This window comes from Camelus ferus, chromosome 22 (assembly GCF_009834535.1).
Source record: "Camelus ferus isolate YT-003-E chromosome 22, BCGSAC_Cfer_1.0, whole genome shotgun sequence".
NCBI classification, from domain to species: Eukaryota; Metazoa; Chordata; class Mammalia; order Artiodactyla; family Camelidae; genus Camelus; species Camelus ferus.
The window spans coordinates 22610548-22623045 of record NC_045717.1 but is presented as its reverse complement, the minus strand read 5'-3'; the positions used below and the strand labels follow the sequence as shown (position 1 = coordinate 22623045).

Here is a 12498-nt window from a genome sequence, read left to right as displayed (position 1 = left end):
AGGGGACCACTGAAGGTTTTATGACAACTCAGTAACTCAATCAGACCTGTGCCTTGGAACTATTAGTGGGCCACCAGCACATGGGGGACAGAAGACACAGAAGCCACGCCTGGCTGCTGAGCACCTGAAATGCAGCCCTTCTGAACTGCACTGTAAGTGAAAAACACAGATCTCAAAGGCTTTGCATGCAAAAACAGAATGTAAAAGATCTTTATATGTATTTTTTATATCGAGTCCATGTCCAAATGACATTTTAGATGTAATGGGTTGAGTAAAATGCATTATTAAAATTCATTTCACTTATTTCTTTTAAAGTTTTTACCATGTGGCTGCCAGGACATAGTCTCACATGTGACTTGCATCATATTCCTGTCGGATGGCACAGGTCTCGTGCTAGGACCGGCTAGGAGATCACAGGAACAGTCCAAATGAAAGGGCTGAGCTTCAAGAATCAACATGAGCCAGTGATTCAAGAATGGAGTCTGAATAGTTCAGTGGGTTGGCTTCTCAAAAGCCGTTCACAGCCGCCTCTTCCCTTGCTTTCCTCCACTGCACAGACTGGAAGAGGTAAACAGTCGCTCTCCCAGCCGCCCTTGCTGCTCGGGCGCAAAGTCTGGGCCGCACCCCCTGTGGCTCCCCAAGAGAGACTATGAAATGGGTACCGTTTTCCTTGGCTGGATCTTTAGATGTGTTCTTACCCTCATTCCTTCCTCTCAGGACTTTTCCAGACACTTTCTCCTAGTGGATGTTTTGTTTGTTTGTTTGTTTGTTTTGTTTTTAAAAGCCCCTAAGTTACAGCGTGGTGACTATAGTTAATAATACCATACTGTGTATTTGAAAATTGCTGAGAGAGTAGATCATAAAAGCTGTCATCACAAGGAAAAATAAAAATGTAACTATGTGTGGTGACGGATGTGAACTAGACTTATTGTGGTGATCATCCTGCAATATAGACAAAATAGTGAATCACGATGCTGTTCACCTGAAACTAATATAATGTTATATGTCGATTATCTCATTAAAAAAAAACTCGGGTTTTCTTTTTCCTCCAATTTTACTGAGATATTATTGACATATAACGTTGTATTTGTCAATACACATATATTGTGAAATGATTGCCTTAATAAGTTGAGTTAACCTCCACCGTCTCATATAGTTTTTAAAAAATTGTTTCTTGTGATGAGAACTTTTAAGATTTATTCTCTTAGCAAGTTTCAAACATATAACGCAGTATTGTTAACTACAGTCACCGTGCTGTACATTCCAGCCCCAGAATTTACTCATCTCACCAGTGGAAGTTTGTACCTCTGGAATCCCTTCACCCATTTCCCCCACCCGTCAGCCCCTGGCGCCAACAATCTGTTCTGTCAGACTTGTTTCACTTAGTCTCATGCCCTCAAGGTCCGTCCATGGCACTGCAAATAGCAAGATGTCCTTCTTTTTATGGCTAAATAATATTCCAGTGTATATATAGACCACACCTTCTTCATCCATTCGTCCATCGATGGAAACCCCTAAGTTTTTTCTAACTCATGAACTTCCTGCTGAGCGACTGGGCCACAGTGACAAAGTCAGGCTCACATACCCAATCTCCAAGGTCTCTCCTCGAATCAGACGTAACTTCCGGAAGAAGGAAAGTGACACGAGGGCGTAGGACCGGCGGATTTTCAGGTACCCTGAAATTTCTTCAATGAGTCCAAGGTTGGCCTCCAGCTCAGCTGCCAGATTGTCTAAGGAAAGGAGAGGATATCGGTGGGTTTCTGCTGAGATACATTAACCTTCCTGTAATTCCCCTTGGTGAAGACTTAACCCACAGGCTGAGGATGACTCTGACGCACCCTGCTCGAAGCACACCTGCAAGGCACAGGTGAGCAGTTACAGCAAAGACCGTGCTGCCCACAAAGCTGAAGGTATCTGTTATAGTCCCTTCATAAGAAAAGGTGGCCGACCCTCACCCCCTCCGTCAGCCCACTCTGGTGCCCTTCGTAGCGTGGACCACCGCCTGGGTTTACATTATACGTGCATTTGTTTATTTGCAAGACCCACCACGTGCGGACTTCGCCTCGTTCATGGTGAGTATTCAGTAAATGTTAGCTGGATGAACAAGCAAAGGAACGCCTTTCTGCCTGTGACAGAGTTTCTAGAAACACAGTCCCCAGACCTGCATGTTGCCTGCTTGTTAAAAATATAAATTCCTGCCACCCCAACACACAGCTTGGAAATTCAGAATCTCAGGGGGGAGGGCAGGACTGAGCTGTGAACTTCAGACTTGGAACTCCTTGCGTGCCTCCGCTGAGGGGCATCTGGGCTGTTTGCTTTCTGTGCTCACAGGGAGAGTGGGTCCCCGCAGCCAGCGCCCCTGCCACCCCCCCAGGGCACTCACTGCCCCCTCGAATGTTGATGATTAAGCTCCCGTTGACAATGGTGCAGCCTCGGAGCTCCTGGGCGGACGTCACTGAGTCGATGGTCTTCTCGCCTTCCAGGAGGTGGCAGACCTTGGGACAGGGGCCCAGGCATGGAGTGCACATCAAGCTGCAGAAAGAGTGGGGAGAGAGAAGTCAGGGTACACAGGAACACACGCACACATACGCACACGCGCACACACGCACGGCAGGCTGCACATGGTCCCAGGTGACGGGACCTCCACTGTCACCCTAAGGCAGGGTGCTTTGACCATCGATAGCGCTGCTGATATTTGGGGCAGGAGAAGTCTCCACTGTGGGGGACTGTCCTGAGCATTTAAGGGTGTTACGCAGCAGTCCTGGGCTCCATCCACTCCAAGCCAGCAGCACCCCCAGCACGGCACGACAGCCAAAACTGTCTCCAAACATAGCCCCTGGGGAAGGAGGGGCAAGCCGCTTCAGGCATCTCTCTGTGCCGGCAAGTCCTACAGCACTACTCTGAAGTCGAAGGACTCACGCTTTTACCACAAAGCCAGCGGGACTCGTGGCGTTATCATGGTGATGGGAATCATACAGAGCTTTGCCGCTATGTGGACGTGGCAAAGCTGATGCTGTTACCCCAACTAGCAGAACTCAGGCTGCTACTGCAGGATGATGGGACATTGGCTGTGCTATGTGGGGTTTGACATGAACTTCCCGGAAAGAGAAACTGTCTTCCTTCTGGAGTATTTAAGAGGGTATTGCTATATTGCTAGCACGGGGCAAGGGGCGAGGAAGAGGCTGTCTGAGAACAAAACCAGCAGGGAGAGAAATAGAGCCAAGAGCGGAATGCAAGTGATCAGGTACATCCCTTGAGCTCCTGGATACAGCTGAACCTGAAGCCGTTCCCTGAACGTTTTGGTTTCAGTCACCAGTAGACTCATTTAATCTTGCTTAAGCCAGTTTGAGTTGGGCTTCTGTCGCATGAAACCTCAAGATTCCCAGCTGTTACATCCTCCAGGTCTGTGGCCTCATCGGTAAAATGGAGTCAATAACAGAGCCTGCCTCACAGGCGGGTGATGAGGACGAGGTAACACATACCACCTGAAGCACTTGGCACATAGAAAGCAAACACCATTAGTCCCTTGCGAGGACATCACTTTTTACTATGGAACTGTCACTACTGTCGTGTCCATGCTCCTGCATATTCTTAGCTTTGTGATGCTGGTATAGTAAAGAACACATCTGGTCTTTGTCCTGAGTCCTGGCACAGAGCTTCAAAGAGCCCTTGGAATTTCCTGAGTAATAGGAGCATCTTAGTTGTGTTAATGAGGAGTGGCGGTCCCTACTCACTTCAGGATGGGGGTTGGTTACCAGAAAGACCAAGTACTTGACCTCCAGAGAGAGAAGAGGGGCTGGGAATGGAGTCCAAACCTGTGGCCAGTGATTTAGTCAATCACACCAACGTAATAAGACCCCAGTGAAAACTCTGGACACCAGCCGAGTTCAGTTTTCTGGCCAGTGAACACACTGACGTACTGGAAGGGCAATGTTTCTGATCCCACGAGGGCATGGAAGCCCTGTCTCTGGAATTCTCCCAGCCCTCACTACGAGCATCCTTAATAATAAAGGTATAAGTGCCTCATATGCCGCTCTTTGACTGCTGAGGCCATCTTATTTCAAAAGACATCTGTCTTGAATAAATGTCTCACCAGCTCTGTGACACAGCCACTAGCAAAACAACCAGATAAGGAACGAGGTTGCCCCCATCCTTCTTCAGAAACCCTGGGGAACCTAGATAATGACCAAGCTTCTCCTTCCCTGTGCCCAACTCCTGCTGTTAAGCTTTAAATTGACCATCAAGTGAACCCATACAGCCCTCGACATCCCACCCTTGGACCCTAACAAAAGCAGACCCAGAGGTGTTTCTCTCTGCTCGGGACTGAAAGAGGATAGCCCCCCCCCCCTTTTTTAAGCTCTGAGTGTTGTTCTAACAAATTACTGAACCCAGAGGGTTTGTGGGAGCCCCCAAAGTTGTAGCCAGCTGATCAGAAGTGTGGGTGGCCTGAGAACCGCCCCCCCCCCAACAAAGCGTGGCTGGTATCTGATATAAAGCCGGCCTGGTAGAGGACCAAGCCTTTCCCTCGTGGCGCTGACGCTCACTCCAGGTGGCTGATGTCGAAGTCTACTGTAGTACACCCAGCTGGTGTCAGAACAGCTGGGGTGGAAGCGGAAGACTGACCAAATGTTTGGGTTCTTTTGTTGGTTCTACAAATATTCCCTGAGCCCTTATCATGGGATAGGTGACACTCTAAGCCAGGGATAAGCAAACTATGGCCCGTGGGCCACTGCCAGCTGGCCACCTGTTGTTCTAAACAGTATTATATTGGAACACAGCCACACCCCCTGGTTTGTGTATCATCTATGGCTGCTCTCATGCTATATGGCCAGAGTAGAGGAGCTGCAACAGAGACCATATGGCCCTCAGAGCTGGAAATATTTACTATCCGGCCCTTTGCCAGTGCCCATTCTAAACTGCAGGCACACAGGAGTGGACAAACAACCTGCTTTCCCTGTGGGAAACGGCTTCTTTTCAGCCCTTCCCACTGACAGGTGGAGTCCGCTTCCTCATCCACTGAACTTGGACTTGGCCATATGAATTGCTTTGGCCAATGGTACACGAGCAAATGTGATACAGCAGAGGCTTAAAAAGGACTTGCACCTTGAAGCATGCCCTTCCTGGCTACACATGGAGAGAGGCCCCAGCTGCCCATCCAGGCTATGAGAGGCTAGCCTGTACCAGCTAATCAGAGCTGATCCACCCCAAGCCAGACAAACTGCCAGTCAACCCATAAAGTCATTAGAAATCATAAGTGAGCATCATCTTAAGTCACCAAGCATTGATGTGGTTTGTTACACAGCAAGAGCTAGCTGATACACTTGAGAAGTGTGTGGTCTAGTTGGAGAAAATTAATAAATTGACAATTAAAAGATCAGCTAGTGGTAGATGCCATGAAAAGAGTTAAAATGGAGTGGTATGGCAAAGAGTAGTTGGATGGCTAATACAGACAGTGTGGTCACACAAGGAAGGATTCTCAAACAAAGTGACTTTTTAAAGCTGTGACCTGGATGACAAGAAGAAGCCATGTAAAGATCAAGGGACAGAGCATTCTAGGGAGAGGGGACAGGGATGCCCCACACCTACTGCATACTTAACATGCACCCCAAATATCAAGTCGTCCTCATCTCACTACAGAGCGCCCCACCAGGAACCTCAGAGCGACCACAGTTGGCAAGGTCTCTTCATGAACCCACGTGGTTTCCCAGACCTCTGGTCTAAAAACACCAAGAACTATTTCCCAGATAAGCCACAAGAATGGAGGAAAACATATCTGGCCCTATTTGATATCAAACCACATTAGAAAACATGACAGTCCTAAAGTCTTTCACACACACACAGAAAGCTTCCAAAGGAGAAAAAGAATTTTTTTTAGCCTACAAAGGAAAATACTGCCATGATGGCTCATAATTAATATCCCTCACTTTCCCCTCATTAACTCAGTAAAGGTCCGAAGCATTAAAGGATGAGCTGTCAGTTTCCTGGGGCTTCAATCCCGGGGCCCCTGCCATCAGCAAGAGCATCAAAGGAGGTTGCTTTATTTTTCAGGTCTTAGTGATGATCAGAAAAAAAAAAAAAAAGAACAACTTTCATTTAAAGCCAATGTCTTTTAGACAAACATCTCACAGGATGTTAATACCCATGCTTTATTTCAACGTGGAAAAAAAAACAGAAATAAATCAAAAGGAATATGGTCATTTTCCCAACCTTACTGATAAACTGACCCAAAAAAGAAAAAACAGCTCTGTCTGGCACACAGGTGATTTATAGAAGCCTATTTTTGGTCAACAAAGCCACTCGATAGGTTTTATCAAAAACGTATAAAACAAAACATATTGTACTTGCAGGTTTCACAAACACTCCAAAGAGGCTCATAAGAACCGAAATATTGTTTTCCTTCCCACCCTCCCCACCCAGGGAAATAAAATTTCCCACCAGAACACTCTCACTTGGCTAATTTTCAAGTCTGAAGAGGAAGATTTTTTACGTAAGCAGGTCAGCTCAAGGCCCCTCAACATGCGTCTGTTTCTGATTTGTTTTTGTGTTGTGTGTGTGTGGGGGGGGTGTTTTTCAAACCCTCAACACAAAAACCAGGAAACAGATTTTTTAAACTTGGTTACAGCCCCGAGACACCGAAATAGCTCATCTGAGAAGCTAACAGCCTGAACAAAAAGTCTCAGATATGAGTAGGAAATCTGACTCACCCCCAGGGGAGAGAAAACCCTGCTATTTCTTACCCAAATAGTAGGAAATGGTTTGACGGTACTGTCCTTCAAAATACAATAAAGCCTTGAGAATAATCTAGAAGTGAGTCTGTTCCTGCTCGTACTCCAGGCTAACCTCCGCACACCATCCAGCTCCAGCTTAGAGAAAACATTTTAAAAAATCTGAGCTCTGATCTTGCTGTGAGAGTCAGGCAGCTACACAAGAGGGGACAGGCCCATCTGTGTAAAGGACTATATATGAAGCCAAGGAGTTCTAGTCCCAGTGCTAAGCACAGAGAGCTTTAAAAATAGTATGCAGCAGATGACTGGATAAAGATGATGTGGGAGATATATACCATGGAATACTACTCAGCCATGAAAAAGAATGAAATAATGCCATTTACAGCAACGTGGGTGGATCTTGAGATGATCATACTAAGAAAAGTAAGTCAGAGAAAGACAAATATCATTATCACTTACATGTGGAATCTAAAAAAAAAGATACAAATGAACTTATTTGCAAAACAGAAACAGACTCATGAACATAGAAAATAAATTTATGGTTACCATATGGGACAGAGGAGGGCAGGGATAAAGCCGGAGTTTGGGATTCGCAGATACAAACTACTATATATAAAGTAGATAAACAACAAGGTCCTACTGTACAGCACAGGGAATTATATTCAATATCTTTTAATAACCTCTAAGGAAAAAGAATATGAAAAAGATAATGAAAAGTATATATATATATATATATATAACTGAATCCTTATGCTGTACCACTAGAAATTAACACAACATTATAAATCAACTAAACTTCAATTTAAAACAAAAAAAATTTTAATAGGTATGCAAGATGCCAAAAATATTTACTCTCTGGCCCCTTGCAAGAAAACGTTGGTAGAGTCCTGCTCCAAAGGCTAGCACAAAAACAGGAGGCACTAGGGGAGGGTCTAGCTCAGTTGGCAGAGCACATGCTTAGCATGCATGAGGTCCTGGGTTCAATTCCCAGTACGTCCGTTAAATAAATAAATAAAGCTAATTTATTCCCGGCAAAAAATAAATAAAACAAAACAAACAAACAAACAAACAAAAAACCAGCCAGGAGTCATACATGGTTTCTAAGAGGCTCGAGCAGATCCCTCGCCATCAGTGGCTCCCTCGCTCATGGCCAATGAACTCAAGGTTTTCACACAGTTTTAACAGGCGGCACAACCAACACCAACTCCAACTCCATGCTTTTTTTCCCTCTTTGCTACCCGCCCACCCCCCGCCCAGAACCCACACCCAGGACTCACTTGCTGGAATTCATCGTGTACCCAGAGGGACACTCGGGGATGCACTTGTTATTGTGAATGACGTACTGGTGGCAGCCCTGCCTCCGAGAGTTCTTGCATTTGTTGTGCAGATCCTGGCAGAAGCTGAAGTTCACGCAGCGCCAGTCTTGGAAGTGGTAGTAGGGGGGCGGGCAGGTCTCCACGCAGCGGCCGTCCAGGTAGAAGTTGCGGCAGGCCACGCACTTGGTGGGGTCGTCGGGCTCGGAGCAGTTACCCAAGCACTCGCTGTGGCAGCAGAGGCCCTCCGCGGTGCAGCCGTGCGACTTGCAGATGGTCGGACAAACTGGAGAGAAAAAGAAAACAGCTGGTCAACGGCTTTGCCCAAATCCTGTCTTCACGGCAGCAATCCTGAATGAGGGAGTGCAAGCCAAAGAAAATAGTAACAGTAACAGCTCGCTTCTACAGCATTTGCTACCCGCCAGGCACCGCTATTCACTCACTTCAGCCCCCAAACCAGCGATGGGCTCGTAAATGTTTAACAGCCTCTTCAGGGAGGGGGAGAGGGAGGGGACAGGGCGGGCGGAGGGCAGAGAGGCTCCGCTTTATAGCATTTGCTAATTTCCATGCTGTAAATACTGCCCCCCATGGTCCCTGTCAAGCCACCCACCTACAGCTACTGGATGTGGAGCCAGTAGGAGTTACATAGCAGCGCAGTATTAAATAGTCCCCAACGCAGGGCTACAATAGTAGCAAACGACCTCAAAGGCATAAATAATGGGGGAAAAAAAGAAGAAAAATGCAGCAAGATGATTAGGAAGTGGTGAATTTTGACTATTACCTTTGCTTTGAACATCATTTGGTTGTAAGTTCCTATCAGTTAAATTTTAACAACAGCTGGTTTAAGAAATAGTCTGCAGGTTTCCTGAAAATCACCCAGTTGGCTCTAACATGCAGCTGTAGGGCCGGCATAAACGGAGAAGTTGCCATCTCCGTTTTCTCCGCTTTACAAATGGGGAAACCAAGGCACAAGGTGGTTAGGCAAATGGCCCAAAGGTCATTTACTGCTTCAACAGACGTTTGCTTGCACTGATCTGATCTAGGTTTTGCAGGCACTGTGGGAACAGTTTTCGAAGACCCTGCCCTCCAGACCACGTGCTCTAAGGGAGGAGGCATTTTAGTTACTTTAAAGTTTACCTGTATACACTGCAAGTGCTGAAGGTGAGAGGGGGTGGCCGTTCTGCTGTGACCTGAAGGAGCTCATGAATAGGAAAGAAGGAGGGGGCATGGATTTCGTGGCAGAAGTGTATCTTGTGTGATGCGACTGCACTTGTCCGCTGAAGGCTGGACTCCGCGCTGGCTTTCTCCAGAGGCGTGTGGCGCATCCCCTCTCTCCCGATGTCTCACTACTCATCCCTTCCTGTTTACCCTTGACTTTGGTCCCTCAGCATCTGGCCTGGACCTCAAGGACCAGCCCTCCCTTCCCAGACTGCCGGCAGATTTGTCCGTGGACAGACGGCTTCCCTGAGGCTGGAAGACCTGGGCCACGGTAGAGTCTTTTCTCAGGGTGCCTTCTTGGCTCACTGCCTAGACAGCTTGAAACACGGTTTGGAAGCTGGGGAGTGTGATTCACCCCAAATCCTCAGGCCCTTTGATTGTTGCAGGGAACATCACAGCCCAAGTGGACCCCACCCACCAGACCCAGGGAACCGAAGTGGCTTCAGAAGCCACATTCTCATATGAGAAGCAAGCACTGTCTGATGGAACTCACTGCGATGACGGAAACGGGCCGGCTTGGCGCTGTGCAACACGGTAGCCATTTCTGCCCCGTGGCTGTTGTAGGTGGTTAGTGCAACGCAGAACCAAGTATTTTTTTTAATTGTGGCAAAATATGCACAGCATAAAATTGACCATTTTAACCGTTTTTAAGTGTACAGTCCACTGGCATGAAGTATATTCACATTGCTGTGCATCCATCCATCTCTGGAACTTTCTTATCTTCCCAAACTGAAACTCTGTCCCCATGAAACACAGACTCCCCACCCCCTCCCCCAGCCCCTGGCCCCACCGTCTACTTCCTGTCTCTGTGGATTTAACTCCTCAAGGGACCTCCTGTGAGTGGAATCACACAGTATCTGTCCTTTTGCATCTGGCTTATTTCACTGAGCGTCACGTTCTCAAGGTCCCTCCATGCTATAACCAGTGTCAGCAGGTCCCTCCTTTTGAAGGCTGAGTACTATTCCATCATGTGTATACACCACATTCTGTTTACCCATCCATCCGTCAGTGGACACTTGGATTGCTTCCACCTTTTGCCTATTGTGATTAACACTCCTGTGATCATGGTTGATTGACCATCTCTTTGAGACGATATTTTCAATTTTTTTATGTATATACCCAGAAGCTAAATTGTTGAATCAGAGGGTACTTCTATTTTTAGTTTTTTGAGGAACCAATGTGCTGTTTTCCACAGCATCTGTACCGTTGGACATTCTCACCAAGAAGACGCAAGGGTTGTAATTTCTACTGAGGAATCAAGCTTTTAACTGTGTTTCAATTTTAATAACCACAGGTGACTACTAGCTCTGGCATCGGACAACAGAGGCTTAGAGAATACAAATAAACTCCTTGCCAAAGCCTACAGGTCTCATGCGCTCCCAGCCCCGGGAGCAGGGACCCCCCTGCCCTGGAGCCCCCCTGCCCCTCACGCACCCAGGCTCAGCCCCACGGCAGGACCTCTGTGTCTGCTGCTCTGGCTGCGGAACCTGCCCCTTTCTCTCCTGTAACTGGCTCTTTCTCGACCCTCAGGTCTCAACCCCAAACTTCCCTGACGTCCCCACTCCCTCTCCTTCTCAAGGCACATTCTAACACATGATCTTACAACATTTTTCTTACTTACCAGTCTCGAAAATTATCTTGGGTGCTTGTTGACTGTCTAGAGGGGAGCTGGGGGGGGGGGCAGGGCCGTGTCGGCTCCATTCGCTGCCCTGGCTCCCGGGACACCCAGTCCGAGGACGGAGCCTTGGACCAGCAGGAGCTCCGTAGACACATGTCCAAAGAGACAAACAGGAGGCCAAAGGAAGACCTTTGGGGCACTTGTAAGTCCCCAGATTTTAGCCAGTGGCTCAGGAGTTCGCCCAAGACCCCCCGTTGCAAGAGCCCCGCAGACACCACAGAAACTTACACGGAAAATCCAGAGCATCTTTGCACGGGTGCACATTCTGATTCCCTGCTTGGATCCAGAAAGAACAGGAACAGGATAAGGGCCAAACCAATAACGTCTGTGCAGCTTTTTTAGGGTTTACATACCTCCCCTCTTTAGATTCTTACTTCATTCTAACACAGACCCTGGCAGGGAAGGGGGTAAGCAGCATTACCTCCACCTCACAGCGGAGACAAGACTTGCTCAGCCGAGAAGCATCAGGGCCCAGACCAGAACCTCAGGCTCATGGCTCTGAACGCTACGTTCCTGGGTCAAAAGAATGACAGGGTCCACCCAGTCGGGGGGGGAGAAGTGACATGTATAACGCTTCCCACCACACAGGCACGCCATGAGGGTTTCTCTAAGGAACTACTGGGAGCCTCAGTTTTCCTGTCTGTAAAGTGAGTCCCTCGACTCCTTCTCACACCTAAAAGAGAAGCTGTGGGTAAAACACTGGACCCTTTCAGAGGCCCGCTGCAGGCTTGATATCAGGTAGCCGCTGTGGACACTATTATTACTACTATTACCATTATTAATCATCTGTCTGCAGGGACCCAAGGGCTGGAATTCAATGGCAGGAAGCAATATGGAAGGCAGACAATTATCTCGGACCCACAAGGACCCCACCCTCGGGGAAGGCCTACGTGAGGGCAGGAAGGGGCCTGTTTCCTGGGCTGGGGCTGCATCCAAGGGTCAGTCCTTAAGTTCAAAGGAGGTGTCAGCAAAGACCTAACAAAAACTTCCCGAACACATAAGCCTTCCGGCCAAGACAATGGTAAGAAAAATTATCCAACACTCGCATACAAGGCCAGAGGCTGACTGTAGGGCCATTCAGTTTTCCTCTGGAGCCCTGTGGGAGAGACCCACCCCGGGGCGCTGTGTCCCATGCCCCAGCACAGGAGGCGGGGCGCTTTTTCTGTAGAGGGTCAGCAAGCAAACGTTCCTGCCACACGCTCCAGGCCACTCAGCTGCTGGGCGGGAAGGCATGTGGCCAAAAGCACGTTGTGTCCGATAAAACTTTATTTACAAAAGCAGACGATGGGCCGGGTAGCTTGCCAACCCCGCAGCCAGGGAAACGCACCTGTGACTGACATTCTACCATTTCTGTTAAGGCCTCAGCTCCAGGGAGCCAGATGTCCTCGTACAGACAGATACACTGTAAGTCATTTTTATCCCGTGAAGAAGTCAGCTCCAAAGATGGCAGGTTTATTGCCCCCAGGACACTGAGCGTCCCCAAGCGGACCCTCGCAATCCCGCTTGGGTGATCACGAACGCTGCGCTTTTACCACCCTGTCGGCGCCCTCGCTAGCGGGTCAGA

The 12498-nt window shown here is 48.1% G+C and overlaps 1 protein-coding gene across 3 annotated transcripts in view; it reads right to left on the bottom strand.

Moving 5' to 3' along the window:
* INSR (insulin receptor) overlaps window positions 1-12498 on the bottom strand; it is a 114491-nt gene that overhangs the window by 36958 nt on the left and 65035 nt on the right. For all 3 annotated transcript variants that reach the window (XM_032466238.1, XM_032466237.1, XM_032466239.1), the window contains exons 3-5: window positions 8003-8324; window positions 2384-2532; window positions 1586-1730 (exon numbers count right to left, since the gene is read on the bottom strand). In XM_032466238.1, the coding sequence (XP_032322129.1) occupies window positions 1586-1730; window positions 2384-2532; window positions 8003-8324 (616 nt within the window). The remainder of the gene's footprint in view (window positions 1-1585; window positions 1731-2383; window positions 2533-8002; window positions 8325-12498) is intronic.